General features: G+C 37.6%; 1 protein-coding gene across 1 annotated transcript in view; it reads left to right on the top strand.

Annotated features, from left to right (window-relative positions):
* The window catches only part of PSMB7 (proteasome 20S subunit beta 7), a 28,006-nt gene extending 9,676 nt beyond the window's left edge, over positions 1 to 18,330 (top strand). The window contains exons 6-8 of the mRNA XM_076355245.1: positions 1,487 to 1,545; positions 15,902 to 16,053; positions 18,096 to 18,330. Coding sequence (XP_076211360.1) covers positions 1,487 to 1,545; positions 15,902 to 16,053; positions 18,096 to 18,207 — 323 coding nt within the window. The 3' untranslated portion in view covers positions 18,208 to 18,330. The remainder of the gene's footprint in view (positions 1 to 1,486; positions 1,546 to 15,901; positions 16,054 to 18,095) is intronic.
* Positions 18,331 to 19,400: the final 1,070 nt, after the last annotated feature.

Raw genomic sequence — 19,400 nt, 5'->3', positions numbered from 1 at the left:
TTGATCTGTTCTGTGATATCAGCTGTTGTATCAGCGGTTCATTTCTGCTATTAGTTGCTTAAAAATCTTATTTATTCACAGTTTCAGCATTTAAAAAATGGAGCCGTGTATTGCTCCAAGGTGTAAATGAATAGTCATTGCCTGTAATACAAGTACACACTTAGAGTGTCCTACTGCTTTTAGATGTGATGTATTTGGTACTGTAAAGGTAATGATCCTCAACCACAGCAATATTCTGTAACAGGAATATCTGTCATATTCATCGGGATTACCATGTTCATTGATTTGTGTCTGTAAATCTGCTGTTTCTACCCTTTAAATCTGATCTATAATTGGACCTCCTTAAATGGTTCAGATAAGGTAGTCTGTATTTTCTCAACAGTGTCACTGTCAGCTTCTCCTCTTTCATTATACATTCAGCAGACTTGATAAAATCAGCAGGACACCTCATTTGAAACTGTTTAATCGCTGCCTTTTTCTTTCACTAAACCATTGAGGTGGTCAAGCGATATACACAAATCATTTTAAATAGAAAATATGGCTTTCTCTGTGACCCAGCTAAACAGATAGCAGTATGCAAAACAAGTTAAAAAGTAATAAATGCCAAAAAATCTTCTAATTGGAGTAAAAAATTGCAGGTAACTTTATTCACTCCCCAAAAGTAGCGTGCTCTGAAATATGGTTAGGGCCACAGACAGATAAGATATCTTCCTGAAGACTCACTCTTTCTGAACAAAGCAAGTTTACAGTTTCAAATAGTATCATACTGCTTTTTGTATTAATTTATGGAAAGCACATTTATAACACCTGCAGTTACAGTGCTTTGGGTCGAGATGGCTTCTGTTCCATTACTACACTTGCACTGCATCCTTAAGAGAAGTAACGTTAAACTCATGTTTTCATATCTGTCATTTTGTCTATTCAGCTGTTATTGTTCAATGCAAAAATAATGGCACATAGTAAATGCATACTGAACTGTTTTAAAGTAATATGGGAAATAACCTGATGGCAGCAGCCAGCTACCCTGTTACCATTGCTAGTTTACTCATCCCTATGTGTAAAGGTGACTGTGCCAGGGCAGCTCGTTAAAGCAATCTATTCATTCTGAGTGTCTTAGTATTAAGTGACATGCCCTCTAATGTGGCCAGGTACAAAAGTGGGACAGGAGAAATGGAGGAGTAGGAATTACAAACTGTGGCATTCAGTTAACTCTCTCTTTCTAACCTCATTTTCGTATCTTAGTGTTCAAAATAGTGAAACAAAAGGCTGTCAGAATGGGGACTATGACAAGTCTGTGTATACTAGCTATAAACTTAAGATTAAATTGGGTGCTGGACTTAAAGAGGGTAGACACTTTAGAGTGTATAGTAAGCGAAGGTAGACTTCAGACTGGTTTGTGTTGATGATATTTGTTACCTTGTTCTTTAAAAAAAATACTGTATCTAAATACACTGGCTAAATAAGTGTCCTAATTTTGTTACCGTAGGTTCTGGATCATTAGCAGCTATGGCAGTATTCGAAGATAAATACAAACCGGACATGGAGGTAAGAAATTTTTTAAAGCTCAGTGTTTCTTCCTTCAATAATTCTCATGATTGTAAGAATTTAAGAGGTTTGAAGCTTTAAAAAAGTTAAATCTGCTCTAGTTTCCCTGCGCTTAAAATGTACTAATGTCAGCTTACTGCAAAGCTGTAAAAGTTGATGGGTAAAATAAATTTGAAGAAATACAGCTTCTTGCAAATTTATGTATGGAAAAACTTGTGTGATTTGAATGTAGGTGAAAGCTTTAAAAACATAAACTTACTGGTTATAGTTGACTTCAGGAATTTAACAGCCCTTGCATAGTCAATATTGCTGTTTTTCCCTCAGTCAGTCCTTCTCTCTCTCTCTGTCTTGAAAAGAGAATGCATGATTGTAAAAGCAACAAAAAAATGTTCAAGTAGTGTATGAAACCAATTAGACTTCCAGTTGATTGGCTGTATTCAGAACTAGTAACTGCACTTTTATTTTTAATATCTACTTAAAAGCTGATTATCAAAGTTTTATAAGGTTGTGGGTTGTTTGTGTTTTGCTGATGATCTTGATAAAAATTGAAAAATGGTTGTTCACTAAAAGCTGGAATGTCATGATTAAGATCAGAATAAGTTATTCAGTTATTTCTTATGAATGTATGCAGTACATTATTTTTGTATTATCTGTAGTATTTCCTTACACTTAGTTACACCATGTTCAGTGCCTGCTAAACTAAACAGTGAAAAATCCAGTTATCTGCAGACTATTGATGAAAATAAAACCAAAACAATTAAAGGGCTTTCTGTGACCATATTTTGTAAAATGCCTCAGTAATGTCAAGCCCTCTTTTAAACCACATTAATCTCTTCAGACTTTCTGTGAATGCTCCTTCTCATTCCAATCGATTAATAATTTCACAGTAAAGAAGAAAAACTGAGACTTGAACACAAAATTGAAAATTGAACTTACTAAAAATGACTTGTAACACTAACAGTTGCAATAATTTCAGCCTAAAATGCAGATATAACAAATCTTAGAGCTTTTTACTATCACTGAATAAAGTGGAAAAGGAAAAGTTGATTTATTTCAGAAAAGTTCTTCAGATGTTCCTCATCTTTGTACTGCAACTGCTGTGGGTCTTCCCCTTCAAATGTTGGTGTGACTGCAGTAGCACTTTCAGGTGATGATCCCATAAGTCCACTGAGTTCCTCTCTAAAATCAATTAATTAAATTTAAAACTTAAAGTGGTGTGTCATACCCTGTTACATCTCCTGAAGAAATGTGACATGTAATAGCAGTTGATAAAAAAAAAAAAAACCCAAATCAAAACAGAAAAAAAAACCCACCCCAAAACTTGTTATGAGAAGTTTTCCAGTAATTAAACTGATTAAGAGTTAATAATAAGCAGTTTTCCAATTATTCCTGGAACTGGCTCCTTTTCTGTCAGTATATATGAAATAGTTGTAGGTGTGCAAAATTATGAAAATGCAGTAAGATCAGGATTCCTGTGTTGCTGCAATGTTTTGGGCAGTATCTGAAGACACTGGACTTCTGGCCTGTAGTATATTTATAAATGCTATCAGAAATATTGGAATATTTTTAATAGCACTCAAGTTTCTTCTGTACGTAGCATTACACTAGATGACTGATGGAAAGAAGCACTAGATAGAGGTAAACTGTCTGCTTTTTTTTTTCCTCTCCCCTCATGCCACTGTAAGAATGACAGAGTGTCTCTTTCCAGCCTCTTCTTGTGTGACTGTGCACTTGGCATGTGTGCTATTCATACTGAAAACATGGACTACAAATCCTTGGAATCAACAGCTACAGCATAATAGTCCGCTTTCAAAGATACAAATGTCAGAGCTGTGCTATGTAACTAAAAATTTCATCTTATTCTCAGCTGGTTTTCAAGCTTGTATTTTAAGTCATTCTCTGTGTAAGAGCAACCAAAAAAGGCACCAAAAATTGGTAAATCTCCAACTTTTCCTATTTAGAAAGGTCATCCTAATTAAATTGTCTTCATACACAACCATAAATGGCAGCAGATATTCACTGTTATAACAAGGATGTTGAAATGCAGCCTACCAATTTGTTGAAATAGATATTTAGATCTTTGAGACTTGTATGCATCTTAACCCTTCCTTTGTTTTTACTAGATACTCTGTTATCTAATAACAATTTAGTAATCATATTAATTAAACCAGCAAAGTTTCAGGCGATAAAGCTCAACTGTACTCTTAAACACTTCATATTCTGTTATGACTACCAGCTTAGAAGACTTACCTTTTAAGTCAGATGTGGGTTTTTTTTTTCTGGTAAAGTAATGAAATGACAAATTATATTTCTATTGAAATTAAAACAAACCTGAAGCACACTATGTATATTTTACGTAAAATTTGCTATGAAATGGCAATGATGATAAACTTAAAATTCCTGGAGACTAATTTAATAAAATGGGTAGAGGATTAATATTTTTCTGTCAAGATCAATACTGCTTTCTTTTTGCACTAATTGTCAGAATATCTTGCTAGGGCTACTGGAGGGTAGTGGTGTGCTTCAAGACCATCACATCACAGAAAAATGATTCAAAGGCAAACTGCCCTGCACCCTCTGGTATCGACTTGCAAATTAGCATCTGGAATGTAATTAAACAAGCTTAATGAAAGTAGCAGCTGAATACTACTGGAAAAGACAATCAGCTTTTTTGCCTCTGATATATATTCTGTACTATTGAAGCTGATCACCAAACGCATCATGTGAGCACAGTTAAAAAAAATTAGCATTTATTTGAAGAATAGGAACTGTTTTTCATTCTGTTATGCTTTTGGCATGCACTGGTGTCCCATGAGAGCCATGCCACAGCAGATAGTGCACAATATTTATAAATCCATGACAGGCAATAATAGCAACTTGAAAAATTCTTTTGCTAGAATTTCAAGTTGAGAGCTGCCAAAAGCTGAGAGGATCAAATCTGCAGTGGCAGCTGCTGTGCCCTACAGTTAGAATTGTAGACTTTGAAGATGCTCAACTTAAAAAAAAAAAAAAAAAAAAAAAAAAAAAGACGACTGCAGGCTTAGCCAATTTTTGCAGGTTTCTAGAGCCCTGGCTCTCTGCCTTTTGAAGATGAGTTGCTGAAGCTTCTACCACTGCCTGAGGCATGCTAACACCAGCAGGATGTGGGTTTTTTCCATAGACTTAGTGTGTCTTCAGATTTAAGTAGCACGTGCTTTATCAGTGCCAACTGTGATGGTCCTTTCCCTGGTTGCAATGCTGCGAGATAATCTTTACCCAACATCCTTCAGAGAAACTGTGAAGATAGATGGTGACGTACACGAGTGCCACTTCTGCAGTCTGATTTATGGAGGCATGTTTCATTATGAAGCAAGTGCTGGCCTCTAGAGGAACCATTATAGATTGCTGAAGATGTGAACGCTTTCAGCCCTGAAGGCCTGTAGATGCTTCAAAAATGTAATGCCAAGCACCTAACTACTGTGGAACAATATTAATCTGTCATGTGGGCAGCTATAGATCTACTTTAAAAAACATAAGTGGAAGAACAGCACACTAATAGAGTGTTTTGAGCTTAGATCTTTCATTGCAGCCAATTTTTCTTTCAATAGAGTTTCAATAGAGTAACCACATGTTTTTTAAACTTACAACAGATTTTGCAAATGCATTCATGCCTTCTGGTGTTAAACAATAGTAGGGAAATACTCTGAGTCAGTGGATATGGAAACAGTCATGATCTGGGAAAAAAATGTCTACAGTATTCAATTCTGGAATTCTGGGTTTATCTACTGTGGTTGTTGAATTCCTAGGGAGATTGGGGAGTATTACATATTTTATTCTGTTATTTGACTTCCGTTGTTTGAAAAGTAGAAGCTTTTTGTCTGTAGAAGAATTACTTGATGTACAGCGAGGCTATGTTGTAGCCTTCTGACAAGAGCTTCATGTTTAAGCAAGGAAACAGGCTGCTTGTAACTTCATTTCTTTTCTGTATTTCATCAAAACAGCCAGGTTTAATAAAAAGAGGATCCAAAAGGAAGAGAATCAGTAGAAGCCACAGAAAGCAGAACTATTGTGGGGAAAGGGAAGTAAATCTTTGTGTAATGAGTTCAGGGGCACAGAATAGGTGGGGAAAAAATGGAAGGAGGCAGTCTGGCAGATATTTAATAACTGTTTCTAAAATAGATCACCCCAAAAATGTGAGATTATATTTACAGTCATTTATTACACCCTTTTTTTTAGTGTGGCAGGAAATCAAGTGGTACTGAATGAAAACAAAATGACTCTGGAGGGGTAGGAACAGATTAAAAATAAGAGGGAGCTGTTCTGACTATATTCCTCTTGGGGTGTAGGCACTTACCCTCCTGCAGCAGCTATGCTGTCCAAAAAACTGCATCTTGCTCTCCTACCTTTACCTGTTGGCCAGGTTTGCTTTTGTGATCATTCTGCAGTCATTTCTTTTGCTAACTGGTTTGGTTTTGACAAACATGGGTTAGGGAGCAATCTTATGAGCAATTCAGCTGGCAGATTTGGGTAATCTTCTGTAAAAGGGGAAATGATGGGCAGGCAGGAGGAGTTGGAGGTAGTAACCTTTTTCAGTTAATAGTTGCAGCTATCAGAGTAGGTGTGTTCACAAAGAAATAATAGGAGGGAAGAGGACTGGAAGTTGCAAAATGTGTAGACTCAGGCTTTTCTGGTCCACAATTTTGTTTCTGGCTTTGCCACTGATTTTTGAGGTACTTTTGAGCAGCCCAATATCCCCAGAGTGAAGAAGCTGAGGCATAAAGAATGCCTTCCTACAGATGCTCGATGTCCGCTGAAGATCTTTGCTGTATCAAAGTAGAAAGTAGTCTAAATTCAACTTTCACTGTGTACCTCATAGTAAAAAATACATCAGGCATAGTACAAAATACTACAAAAACATGTCACTTTCTTCCATTTTTAAACAGCCAACATACAGATCATTCAAATGTTTCTGTGCTCGTATTTCCTACTGTCCCTCAATATGGTGGTATTATTTTTGTTTATTAACTACTGACAATAATACTGAGCTATTTTTGGAAACTGTCAAAACTCTAATCTTCAACAATAGTTGTCTCATCAGTCGTATTTAGCCTGCATCTGTGTGATTCAAGGCTCAAGAGCAATGACAAGCTGCATATGAATTCTGTATTCATTAGTGATGGTGATCAAAATGCCTGTGTCCCTGCCATAGGGCTCAGGTGTGGAAGTCTGCAGGCTAATCCCACCAGCTGACATTCAGAGGTTTAATGACTCCATAGGAAGGTGACCACTTGCTGGGAGGTTTGTCGGCTGAACTCAGACAGCAGACAATAGAGATCAAGCCAGACTATCAGAGTTAAGCTGGAGAGCCTGCCTGAGATACTTGAACCCCTGTTGGTGTCAAACACAGAGATTAAGTAAATGGGGGGGGGGGGGGGGGGGGGGGAGGGCGGAAATCTGATTCTGTGAACAAAAATAAGTACTTAGTATTTATGTGCTCTGTGTGTCTGTTTATTTCATTACCCAGTGACAGTAACTGAGACTGTTAGTGGCATATCTTCACTGCCTTTTCTGACAGAACTCATGGCGATACAGATTTCATGTTTTCCTTACATACCTGTATTATTGTCTCCTTCAGAGACTTGAATTTCTATGGGTAAATATCAGGTGTTAGTGCAGTCATCCAGAAAATAAAGGCTTATCATGCTGTCTCTTATTTTTGATTAGATTACAATTATTCTATGGTAACCTGGTTTCTGCTTGACACATTGGATGGTTAGTACTGTTCTCATCTTCTTTCACAGAATTGTGCCTTGGATTCATTTCCTTTGCGGAACTAACATTAGAACAGGAAATATGAGGCTGACTTAAAACGTGCTAGCTAGATGTGCTCTGGAATGGCTAGGATTAAGTGTTTTGAGGTGTGCTTTTTGAATATATCAAAGCACAATTTCTGTGCAGAAATCAGGTGGGGAAACTGCCAACAGTATCAGTCAGTTACCAGTGATACCCAGTAGCACCCTTTGGTTTTCTGTTTACAGACTATATCGAGGGAAACAAATTTTACCTTAGTTTAAATTGGGCCTTGCTGCTTGACAAAGAGCAAAAATTTCTTCACCTTTATGAAAGTAACACTTAAATTTTGTATGTAATAATGTAGACAAGCTAGTCGGAAGCAGGGCTCCATGTTAAGAGATCACTTCACTGCACAGGGTGGATGTAGGACAGGTAGTTATTTTTGATGCATTTCTCAGGAGCAGGTGTTCCAGTTTAAATTGTTTCAGTTTGTGTATCTCCCATAACTGCAGAACACAGGCAAAACATACTGGAAAATATTTCACATGGCATGAAGCCTGAGCGCTGCTCCTGCGGCGAGGGCTGTGGAGGCAGAGTGCAATTTCTGTCTGAGCAGGGAAGAGTGAATGGGAATGAGGCGGAGGGTGGGAGTCTGCCTGGGCTCCCTCCCAGCCAATAAGCTTTATGGAGCATTTTGGTGTATTAGGAAGGAAAAATTACCAGAGGGCCCAAGGCTTCTTTTTCCAAATAAAATGTTGACCTTCATTCCCTTCCATCCTTTTTTCAGAGGTAAAGTAAGTCTTACGAACAGAGTTTTGCTTTGTTTGAAGCCAGACGTGTTACTGCTGGATATTCATTTTTTGATGCAGTAATAATATATAGTAACTTTGTCATCTTTTGCATGGTTTACATTTCTGGCTACTTCCTGGTGGCTAAGGTTCAGTATGTTACTGTACAGTAATGCAGCTGTACAGAAAACTGAGGATATCGCATTGTCGGAGTAGAACTTGCAGCCTGGCAGAATTTACAGCTCTGTTACTGTTAGGCGAGTTCATTTTATTTTGAGAATCAGTTCCCTAAAAAAACCCATGAACTTCACCCAGGCATAGAAGTGACGGATTAAATGAGTTTTCATATTAATTCTTAGTTCAAAGTATGGAAATAGTATTAAAAGAAATCGCGTGGTTGTGAGAGGAGCTTGTAATTTAATTCTGTACCATTGGAAATATGTATTGTACTAATCTTCATGTAAGGAACGACATATAGGAACTAATGTTATGGAATAGTAGTTCCGAAGCATATAAGTTTCTTGCCTTGGCAGGTAATGTGGCATAAATTGTTAATGTAAATCCAGGTTAGTGGGGAAGACATTATTTTACTAAAAAAGATAAACTGCTGATTAATTCAGTATAGAACTCAATTACAAATTGAAAGTGTCTCTGCGGGACACCAGTACCCTAAAGACAGCAGATGTTGAATTGATACTCCAGCATATTTCACACTGGTATGAAATATTAACATGGTTTATTATACTTGTGTGGTGTATGATATCGGAAAGGGGGAGGTGGTGATGAGTCTGGGCTTGCAGGCGTCTACCATCGGAACATGAAAAAACTGTAATCACTGAGAGTAATAATTAGGGACTAAGGTGCATTTTATTTGAAAAGTTCTTAGTAGGAAACAGTTAGAAAAATAAACATTTACTAACATATTATTCACAACAAAACTGACATCAAATGCAGTACAGAATTACCTGATCTATGATCTATTAATGAATGGATGTAGGTGCATTTGTGTAAAAACTCAAATTGCCGAGTTCTACCAAGACTGCTAGGTCAGTGCTATGCTCTGATTTCTTTTTGCGTAATTTCCTGCCCACGTCATATCTGTGCAGAAGATTGCTACTTCCTAACAAAACTAATTTTTCTGTATTTTTTATGTAACGTAGGCAGCACGTTAACCCTGATGTGTTCATAATCCAGGGATTTAAGTAAGTTGGGTTTTTGTCTTCTAATGTACTGCATTGGTGATGGTGGCACAGACAGGCTCTGTAGACTTTGCATTTGAGAAAGTGCCAAGTGATGAACAGACTAGTACTACAGTGGGACAAGAAAATACAGGAAAGTATGTAACTGAAACGGGTCTGTGCTGCTGCTTTTTTTTTCTTCTTTATTTTAAATAAAAGTCCAGCTTTGAAAGCTTCAGAGAAGTCAGAATTTAGACAAATGTATTAAAGTTACCATTCCAAACAGAAGGCGTGTTCCACAGCGTTTGAACAGGATGTATTCTGGAGAGAAAATTCTAATCATATTTAATAGTCTTTGAGTCCTTGACACTGTTTGTTGTGCAAATATTGAGTCATTCACTTGCAGGAAGGCAAGAAAGTAATGTTTCAGAATTTGGAGCGTTTCAGTTTCTTGTTAAATAAGGCTGTGGAAACAGAACTGGAAAATAATATGATACATGTTACCTTGATTTAAAATAACTTAGCTGTTTAACACACAAAGTAATAAGTTATTTCACTCCCTGCCTCACTTTTGCTTTAGAAACTACTAAATTTCTGTTTATTTTAAAACTAAATAAACCTGTATATGATATTTGAAGGCATATTTTTCTTTAGATTTAAGGGGTTTTTTCCTTTAGAGTGTACACGATTCCAAAATAGTGTCTGGTTGAAATTCAGGAGAATGGAGGTGATGCCATCTTTGTACCTATTACAGGGCATGGTTTTAGTCCTAGGTATCTTTAGATATCTTCACTTTTCCATCATGTGCTGGGAACATTCTGATAACTTCTACCCATTCTTCTTTATGCACAAACTGGTGGTTGTTCCCAGGACCCATCTTTGTGTTTTACTGCTCCGTGTCTCCCAGATGCTGCTAATCTTACAGATTCTGATTTTCATAACCCCTTTGCCTTTGGTGTGATCATTGCTTTAATTCTTTCTACTTGCAGCTTCTCTCTTGTAAATGTTTCTTTGTGCTGTGGTCATCTGGCATGTCAGTTTAATCCGGTTTTCTGTGATTTGGAATCCTGATCTACATATTCATCACATATCTCTATTTTAATAGCCTGGTTTGCGTTGTTTGGACTGTTGGATCTCAGCTTTCTGTATCTAACTTCTTTTGTGACTTTTTAGAGCACAGACAAAAGATGGTGGAGGAAGAAGGGTGGGGGGAGAGCTAGAAAGACTGGCTACTTTTAAATTTCATTCACCTGATTGAAGGTGAAAGAAAAGCAAAGTATTTTGATTGTAGCATGTCTATTAAAAAAAAAAAAGGAACAAGCTATGTCATTCATCTACTTATGAGGTACTACTTGAAATGTATACTTTTTTTGGTGAAGACTTATTAAACCTGAGTGGTTTAAATTACATGTGCCAGCCCCTTTCCAGCTTCAAAAGGTAGCCAAAACAAATTCATTCTCACTAATGGAGTCCTTCAACCTCCTCTTACAAGAAAAACACAAAATACTTTGCTTCTCAGTTTTGTTGTCTCTTTGGACTTAGCCAGCAGATTTAGCATTGCTTCCAGTTACATATTGATCTCTACCACAACTTCTCCCAACAGGCAGACTTACACATCCTCTCACATGTTGTAGTCTGCTGATTACTCTTCCAGAGTCTAATTATGCTTCTGTAGGTGCTTATGTCCTTCAAGAGCTATCACTTTCCTAGCCCCAAATTCCCAACACTCCTTTATAGATTTATTTTTTTATTACCATTGTCCTTCCTGAAGCTTCTGATTTTTTTTCCCCTCCCCTTCTTTTCCCACATGAGTCTTGTGGATTCTCATTTAGGATTGAATTTTTACATTATATAACTTGAACAAATTTCATTCTGTCATAAAAGACAGTTGTGATAAATATTTGAAATTTTTTTATTTTTACAAAAATTGTTACATAGTACCATATTCATCCTATACTAATATTCAATGAGTACTATATTTCAAATTCTTGGTAAGAATTATTATTGGAGAACAGCACTAAATAGCATATATCTAACGGTACCGGTGACCTGCAGAAGGTACTCATTTCACTTTTGGTAAGAATTAAAAAAAAAAAAAACCAAACATCCTTTCTACAGTTTTTAAATCTGGAAAAGACCTCTCCTGTGTAATTTTGCAAGCAAGTTAAAAAATGTTGAGGAAATAATACTCACAAAGCTGTTCCAGCTGCTCCCTTTACTGCTGGAGGCATAATGATAAACTTGTTTAAAAGCTATTGGTAAAGACAGTATTGATATGATGTAGAAATATCCCCATCTTCTGTAGGAAAGTCTCTTCTTCAGTAGCATTTGAAATCTGGAAATTGCTTTAAGTGAGAAGAGAAACTTGATTCAAGTCATATACAAGAATAATGTGTAAAAGTTCCTTATTGGTGCTGTTTGGGACTTACACCATAGCAGCTGTAGAGAGGTAATCTATCAGTTCTTGAGTGTCTACAAAATGCAACTCTCTAGATAACAGGTTTAAAGTGAAGATTTAATACAGTCTCTATCTACTATGATGTTGCAGTGACAGTTTAAAACTCATTCTCTAAATCTCAGCAGACTTTATAGCTAGCAGTGGGCCCATATAAAGCTTAATGGCATTACAACACATAAATCATCTTTTAAAGATGCTACCAGTAGCTCCAATATTAAATGCAGACAATTGTCTGTGTTATAAATAATTTATCAAACACCATTTCAGATTAGCCTTCCATGCTGAGTTATTTATTTTAGCCTTTACTGTACTATTCCTAAGACACATTTTGAAAGATCCATTACTGGTCACTTTAATGAACTTGGGGGTCTGTTTTTTCCCCCCTCAAGCACTACGGTACATCTGTGGTGACCATTACACGGCTGATCTGGACCTCTTTGCGCCTTTTACAAGTGCTGCCCATTTGTCATGTAGTGGTAAATGGAGTTGCACATTGGAGTCCTGGGACACATTGTGTGATGTGGTGATGGAGACAAACAGATAGCTCTATAAAGTGCTGCTTGTCACAACTGACTTGTATTACAGTACATCACTCTTGCTGTAATCTCATTTAAGAAGCAGTGTGGACCCAAGAGAATGATATTCCCAGTTAGCTTGGTCTTTGCAACCATAAAGTAGGAAGTGCTCCTTTTATATACTCTGAACTTTTAGGGTTTTTTAAGATTAATTATTACAGTGACTCATTCATGCCCCTGTATTTAAGACTGTGTCAGCACTTTTCATGATAACCCCCTATTTTCTGATTGTAAAATAGCAGTCCTTGCTAAACTTCGTGTGCAGGATCTCTATCGAGGAATGTTGTGGGGTGGGTTTTTTTTTTCCTTGTGGCTATTCTGGTCATCTTTCTAAATTATGAAAAGAGGAGGAGGAGTAAACAGCACTGAAGCAGGGTTTACTAAAATTAAAATTATTCCAAGTTCATGAACTAGGCTACACTATCGGATGAAAGAGCTGAGATTACATTTTAGACTTTCTCAGTGTAGTGGATGCCTTAGTGCAGTTACAACTGAGCTCTACTGACTGTACTGGATATTTTTAGAACTATTTTGATAACAGTAGGTTGATAGAGTACTTCTTAAAAAGTAAAAAAATTAAAATTTCAATTAAAGGAGTGAGGTGACTCTGCGAGCTTTACACTGTTGCCTAAAAAAATATTAAAAGGGAGATTGGAACAAACGCCCACCAATCTGCTTTAGTCTTCCGAAGCTGTGGTCTTTTTCTTACACTAACAGCTCACATACATAATAGCTTAAAATTACTCTGGTTTTGCTACTGTTTAATTTTTAAAACATATTTACACATACTTTTTCATTTTAGTATGTTTACTTTCACTATAGTACTAAAATACCCTTAGCATACAATGAATCAGTGAGAGTAGTCCTCTATCAGTTGAATGAGAAAATACTTGCTTATTAGAGTTTTACTACCAAAAACACTGAAGGAATTATTTTTACAGCATGGCTGTTTTGTTCTAGTCAGCTTGGTAGAAAGTGTAATTCAAGGTGGGTTTTTGGGTGTGGTTTTTTCGGTTTGTTGTGTTTCTGTTTTTTTTTTTTTTTAAGAGTAATGCTAATAAAACTAGGAGTGAAGTAAGAACTTACACTATTTGTGTAGTTTACTGAAAAAATGCCCCCCTCCTGGTCAATACCTTAATTAAGCTGTTAGAACAGGAATACTGTTATTAACAAGTTCTTTTATAGAGGGCCATCGGAGAATGCAGAGTATGCACTGGGGGCAGACGTGATTGTAGCTGAGCTAATTTTAGGCTCCTCTTCAGCTGCACTTGTACACTGGGGCTTGTGCAGCTGCTGTCTGAATCAGAGATGTTGTAGGAGCAGGCTGTGGACCTTAGCATCGTTATTTTCATGTGGCAGGATACTGGCAGAGACACTGAGCCCTTCAAAATGAAGCAGAGACACTGAGCCCTTCAAAATGAAGCAAACTTTAAGAAGCTGCATTTATCAAATCAGCATTGAATATTTGCTCTTCCGTTCATTATGTCTAGTGGCAGATGATTACTCAAAGGTGTGAAATTATCAGCAAAGCAATGATGAGTGATCACGGTAAACGTAGCATTCATTTATGATCATGCTGGGGTAGCTGAGCAGCAACTGCCATAAATGATGTGAGGATAAAAACAGTCCAAATTTCTGTGTTCACAGATGTGTTTCAGTCTCATTCTTTCTTTACTGGAACAGGCATGCTCTAGTCAGTTTTCAAGTTCCTTATATACTTTTGAGAAAAATTAAGGGGTTGTATGTGCTCTGGTATGTACTTAAGAGGCTGCTGAAAACATTAAAGTGTGTGTGTGTATGTGTACACATATACATGGACGCAATCTGTTTTCCGTGCATTCTGACACTTTTGCCAGATGACTGGAGCACTAGCACCTACTCTGTACAGGCTGCAGTGGAGCCGAGGGTGCAGGGGACATCCTCGCTGGTTTTGTCTCTTGGCAAGTAATACAGTGCCAGGGGAAGAGGTGCAGGACAGGGGACTCGTCCCCCACACTGGATTGTAGGGCTTTGTCAAGCGGTAGTGTATCTTTTGTCATAAGGACAGGCACAGGTAGGTACCTGGTTTTTACATTTAAAATGATACATCAAGAAAGCTATTTTTGCAACATTTCTTCATGCTCACCACCTTCAGTTACAGCGCAAAATTAAGGATTTACTGGCCGTATCAGATTATTTCTAATAGCACTGGATCTAATCTGTGACTCAATAAGCTGCCTTTGAAATAAAAATAAGCCCTGCCTGGGATCTGTAGAGGGAGCCAGCGCAGCTGTAATAACCTCCTCTTTTCTAGTAAAGGCTGTCAGGCATATGGAAACTTGTATTTCTGACGCCTTCACATCAATACCATTCACGAATTCGGGGGTGGGGGGGTGGGGGGTTAAGATGATTACAGATCTGTTGTAATATTTTAATGGAGAGTTTGATGAATTTGAAGTGTTTCCTTGTAAGAGACACTCACCTGAATGTTACTTGTGTGTGTGTAATGCAGACTGTATTGCACTCTGTTTCAGGCTATTTGGACAGCTTCTAAATAGTAAGTTTCTAACAGTTATGTGCAGCATGTGTATTTCAGCAGCTGTGTGTTTGCCCTTTTAAAAGAAAGCAGAGATACAAAACCTGTAGGAAAGCAAATATTAAAACTTTTGCAGGGTTAGTGCCTGGTTTCAGCAGCAATAAAAATGGTGAGCTTTATTTCCTGTTCTAGTTTTCTATTCTAGTTTTGTTGCAAATATGATTTTACTAGTTGTACAAAGTAATTTAGAAATACATGTGTTTGAAATATATAAATACAGTATTCATTAAATGAACTACATTAAATACATTTTTTGTATTGGTTACCTATGGAATTTCTGAAGTGTACAGCAGAAAAGTATAACAAATTTTCCATTTTTTCACTTAAATGGCAAGAACTTAACTACAAATTGCCGTATTTTGACAGAGGTACCTAGTTTGACTGGTATGTTCAGCAGGTTTCTTTAAATTCTCCGCTCTTGTGTTCAGGACTGGAATTAAAAATAGTAGCCAGCTACAATTCAGTACAGAGCTAGGCTGCTTTGCAACACAGTCACTATTAAGATGAGCCGAATAAATTTTGCAAACCAAGTTATGTTACAAAATCATAGAAATGATTTTGGTACTACAGAGGATGATGAAATAGTCCCTACCTAGGGAAGTCTTGTAACTAAACTAGTGTGAATCTTTAATTTGTATGCAACTGTTACACAGAGGGCTCTACAGGGAACTTGTAATGTACACGTGCACAAAAGCCTGGAAGATAAAAATTGTAAAATTTATTTTATCCATTCATTAAGACAGAAATCTTAATTTTGCTTCCTTGACTGTCTTTACTAAGTCTGATCCGTCCTGGGGAGTGGTGGGTCATGAACAGGATAAAAGGTGGTCCCTGTAGATAGTCCCGCTGTTCAGCAGACTGTTGTTAATGCTCTGCAGTACTTCGGTGAGTAAAAAGGCGCTGGTATCTCGTTTATAGTTCTGAGAGTTCACACCTTCCACCATCACATGGACAAACATTTCTGTGAAATGCCAACACTTGTGCAATGACAGCTTTTTTCACTCTTCCAGGAAGAGGAAGCCAAACAGCTTGTGAGAGATGCCATTGCAGCTGGCATATACAATGATCTGGGCTCCGGCAGTAACATAGATGTCTGTGTTATAAGCAAGAACAAGTTGGATTTTCTCCGTCCATATGATGTGGCCAACAGGAAGGGGGACAGGTTCGTATTCCTGAAGCTGTATGTTATCCACGCTCTTCCCACAATACTAAATTTTGTCAGAGTAATCTCCAGATCTGTATGTTGAATTCCAGCTAAACAAGAAAACAAAACTAGTGGCTGTACCTGCAGTTGGATAGAGGCTGCTAGTGCTATGTACAGATCTGTGAAGGAAACCAATGAATTTCTTACCTGCCACCACTTTACCAGGCCAAGAGGCTGCTCTTGAGTTTCAGGCAGTTTGAGAAAGTAATGAAGTTTTGCATTTGTGACTGAGCAGATAGATACTTGGGTTTCTTTTGCTATCAGGTACCAACACAGTCTTGTTCTGCTGTGTTCTTACCGAAATGTGTGCGCTGTAAGAAAGCGGCATCACTGTACCCGCTGCAGTTCTGCTGATCTTAGCGTGGGGATTTGAAAAAGCAGTATGGGGCAGCACAGCCTGTCATGAGCCACTATATGCGAACTTACTGCAGGGGCAAAACCAAAAACCAAGAGAAAACTCCACAGCTCTGGCCTGTGACTATGTTGTCATTTATTCTATTTCTAGAGGCCCCTTCTAGCCAGTGGCTAGAAAACATGCCCTATGCAAGATTTTTAAGACAACACAGACATTGTTTTGATCACTGAGGTTTCCTCAACATCATCCAGAAATATACTGTGATGTGTTGAAAGGACAGTTTACAGTTAATAGAAAATCTTGCGACTGCTGTATTTAGCTTTTTTAGTTGGACTAAACTTGAGTCCCATTTCATGTATAAATAACTAAAAAAATGCTTGTAAGCATTCATGCTTTCCTAATCGAATGGTCTTCTCTTAACCATTTCTACTATGTAGAAACTATATTTTTTTTTTCCTAGCTCTTCCATTTGGCAAGCCACATCAAAAAGACAGATTTTTTTGTACAGCTCCCCCCCATTTTACAGTTCTCAGTGCTCACTTCCTTAAAGCACACAGGAAGTCTGCACAGCATGTGAGGCTGTATTGTAAACCCTACACAAAGGTGACATTATTCTGTTGCTTGTTTCCTTAAGACAGTAATTATGAATCTCTTAAATTTTGTGTCACAACATTCAACTATGGACCTCTTGGGAACAAGGTTATATTTAAGCATGTATCATGTGGTCTTGTAATACTGATAATGTTGAGGATACAGAGGTGATGAAATGCTAAAGTGAGCAAAATTTGAGTGTTAGAGGAGCTGGCAAATTTTACCTTAAACACTCAGACAGTTGCTCAGTGAACTACTGACACAGCATGACACAGTGAAATCACAGCCCCCAAGGCAGCTAAAGGATTTTGCAGTATGTACTTTTATGTTATATATGTGTAACAAGTTGTACAACTTTTCAGTCCACTGCCAAAGTGGTAGAGTTTAGAGATTGCTTTTTCCCTTCTTTCTAAGGCAGATGCTATGGCCAAAGCCACAAAGAATTGCACTGCTCCAGTTGAAGGTCTTTTGGATTTCTTACTGTATGACTTCCTAAGCATGACACTTCATTCTGAGCAGAAACGTCTATAGGTGGTCAGCTAGGAGAGAGGTTTTATTACCCATTTTTTAAGTGAGATTTTGGATTCCACTGTGTAGAGGGGTGAAAAGGGTGATGGCTCCTTTAGTCAGATGCAGTTAAGATTTCAGAAGCATGGCTTGACTACAGGCTTTGTTAAATGTTAGCTAACACAAAGCTAATACACTGGTAAAATTATTCTAGAGTTGCAAAAAAAATAAATAAATTGCTTGTTCTTTGAGTGAGGGTTCACAGCAAGAATGTCCTATGCTGTAATGAGATCCTACTTATTTCTATAAAAGAGCCTTTCCAGTTACTTGATAGTTTATTTTTTTAAAGACTGTTTCCTACAAATGCTAGTTTATCTGAAACTTTATCAGTTATTGCAATCCATTTAGATTTTGCAGAGTCCCTTTACTTATGTTGGACTTTTTTACAGGAAACTTCCAGAGAAAGCTGATTAGCTCTAAAATTTTAAATGAGAGTTTCCTATGTAGTACTAGCTTCCAGCTTAATTTTCACCTATTTCTTTAACAGGGTTGGTAGGTACAAGTGTGAAAAAGGAACTACTGCTGTTCTCGCAGAAAATGTAGCACTCCTGGAAATTGAGGTGGTGGATGAAACTGTACAAACTATGGACACGTCCTGAACCATCATGTGTTCATCATTCTGGGTCACTGGAGACCAGCACTCGTTATGTTTAGAAGCCTTGCAGCATCGAGAGAAATACACAGCTGATACAGAATAAAGAGGGTTCTCACCATTCTCCCAACTCCTGTTTTTATGTGGTGCTGATTTCTTCTGCTGCTTTTCCCTTCTTACACTGTTGAGAATGTGAGGCTCATGCAGAACAGAACTGCAGCATCTTACCTGCTCTGTGTTGTGGGCTGTGAATGTAACTTGGACTTCACCCTAAAAGATCTGTGTTCTCTCTGTGAAAGAGAGCCAGGCTCCTGGAGTGGGTGAAAGCATCGTACTGTCAGTGGGGCAGAAAAACCAAGTACAACAGCTGTTTTGTTACTTCACTCTAGGAACAAAATAGCAAGGGTAAAATGATTCTGTGTAAGCTGAATTTGACAGGTTTTCGTTTAACATACATAATGTTCTTTTCTTGATGGATACATACCAGATCAGAAATGGTATGAAAATAGTGAGCACTGGTGGTTCTGAACTGCTGACCCTGACCTACAGCAGACTGCTTCTACTTATGTTACTGCAGGGAAATAACTGTTAGGATGACATGTTAATATTTATTCTTCCCTGGTTTTTGTAGATAGAGACAGGATAGAGAGTAGATCCAACCTCCACACTGGTACACACATTTTCATTTCTAAATTACATGACTGAAAACAGCATAATTTGAAGTCTAATTGTCTTGTTACTTGCTTGAATTTTTCTACAAGCTTCCACTTGAACCTTTTTTGTCCTAAAATCCTGAGCTTGTACTATTTGAGATAAACTGATTTCAGACTGTTTCATACAGTACCACATAATCCTTATTTTAAAAAAGAAAAGCTAGCTGAAAATCTACCTGGAGCAGTGTTTTCTCCTTTAGTCAAAAGGGAAGGTGTATCATCCACAGGCAGCTTCAAAAGGTTAATGGTACCAGGCCCTAGTCTTAGCATCCTGCAACAACCATCCACAAAAACCAGCTTTAGCTGTGCCACAATTGAGAGGGTAAAGACGCTCATGCATATTTTTCCATCAGGACAACTGATGCAGTTTATGTAGTCCATTCATCTGTTTCCTGATAGCTGTAAGGAACAGTTTCACACACACATTTAGGCCTGTTTTCAGTGTTTTGGGTTTTTTTTTTTTACTTTTTCCTCAATACTGGACTTT

This window comes from Aptenodytes patagonicus, chromosome 18, assembly GCF_965638725.1.
Source record: "Aptenodytes patagonicus chromosome 18, bAptPat1.pri.cur, whole genome shotgun sequence".
NCBI lineage: Eukaryota > Metazoa > Chordata > Aves > Sphenisciformes > Spheniscidae > Aptenodytes > Aptenodytes patagonicus.
The sequence above is the reverse complement of the archived record's forward strand: the minus strand, read 5'-3'. Positions and strand labels throughout refer to the sequence as shown.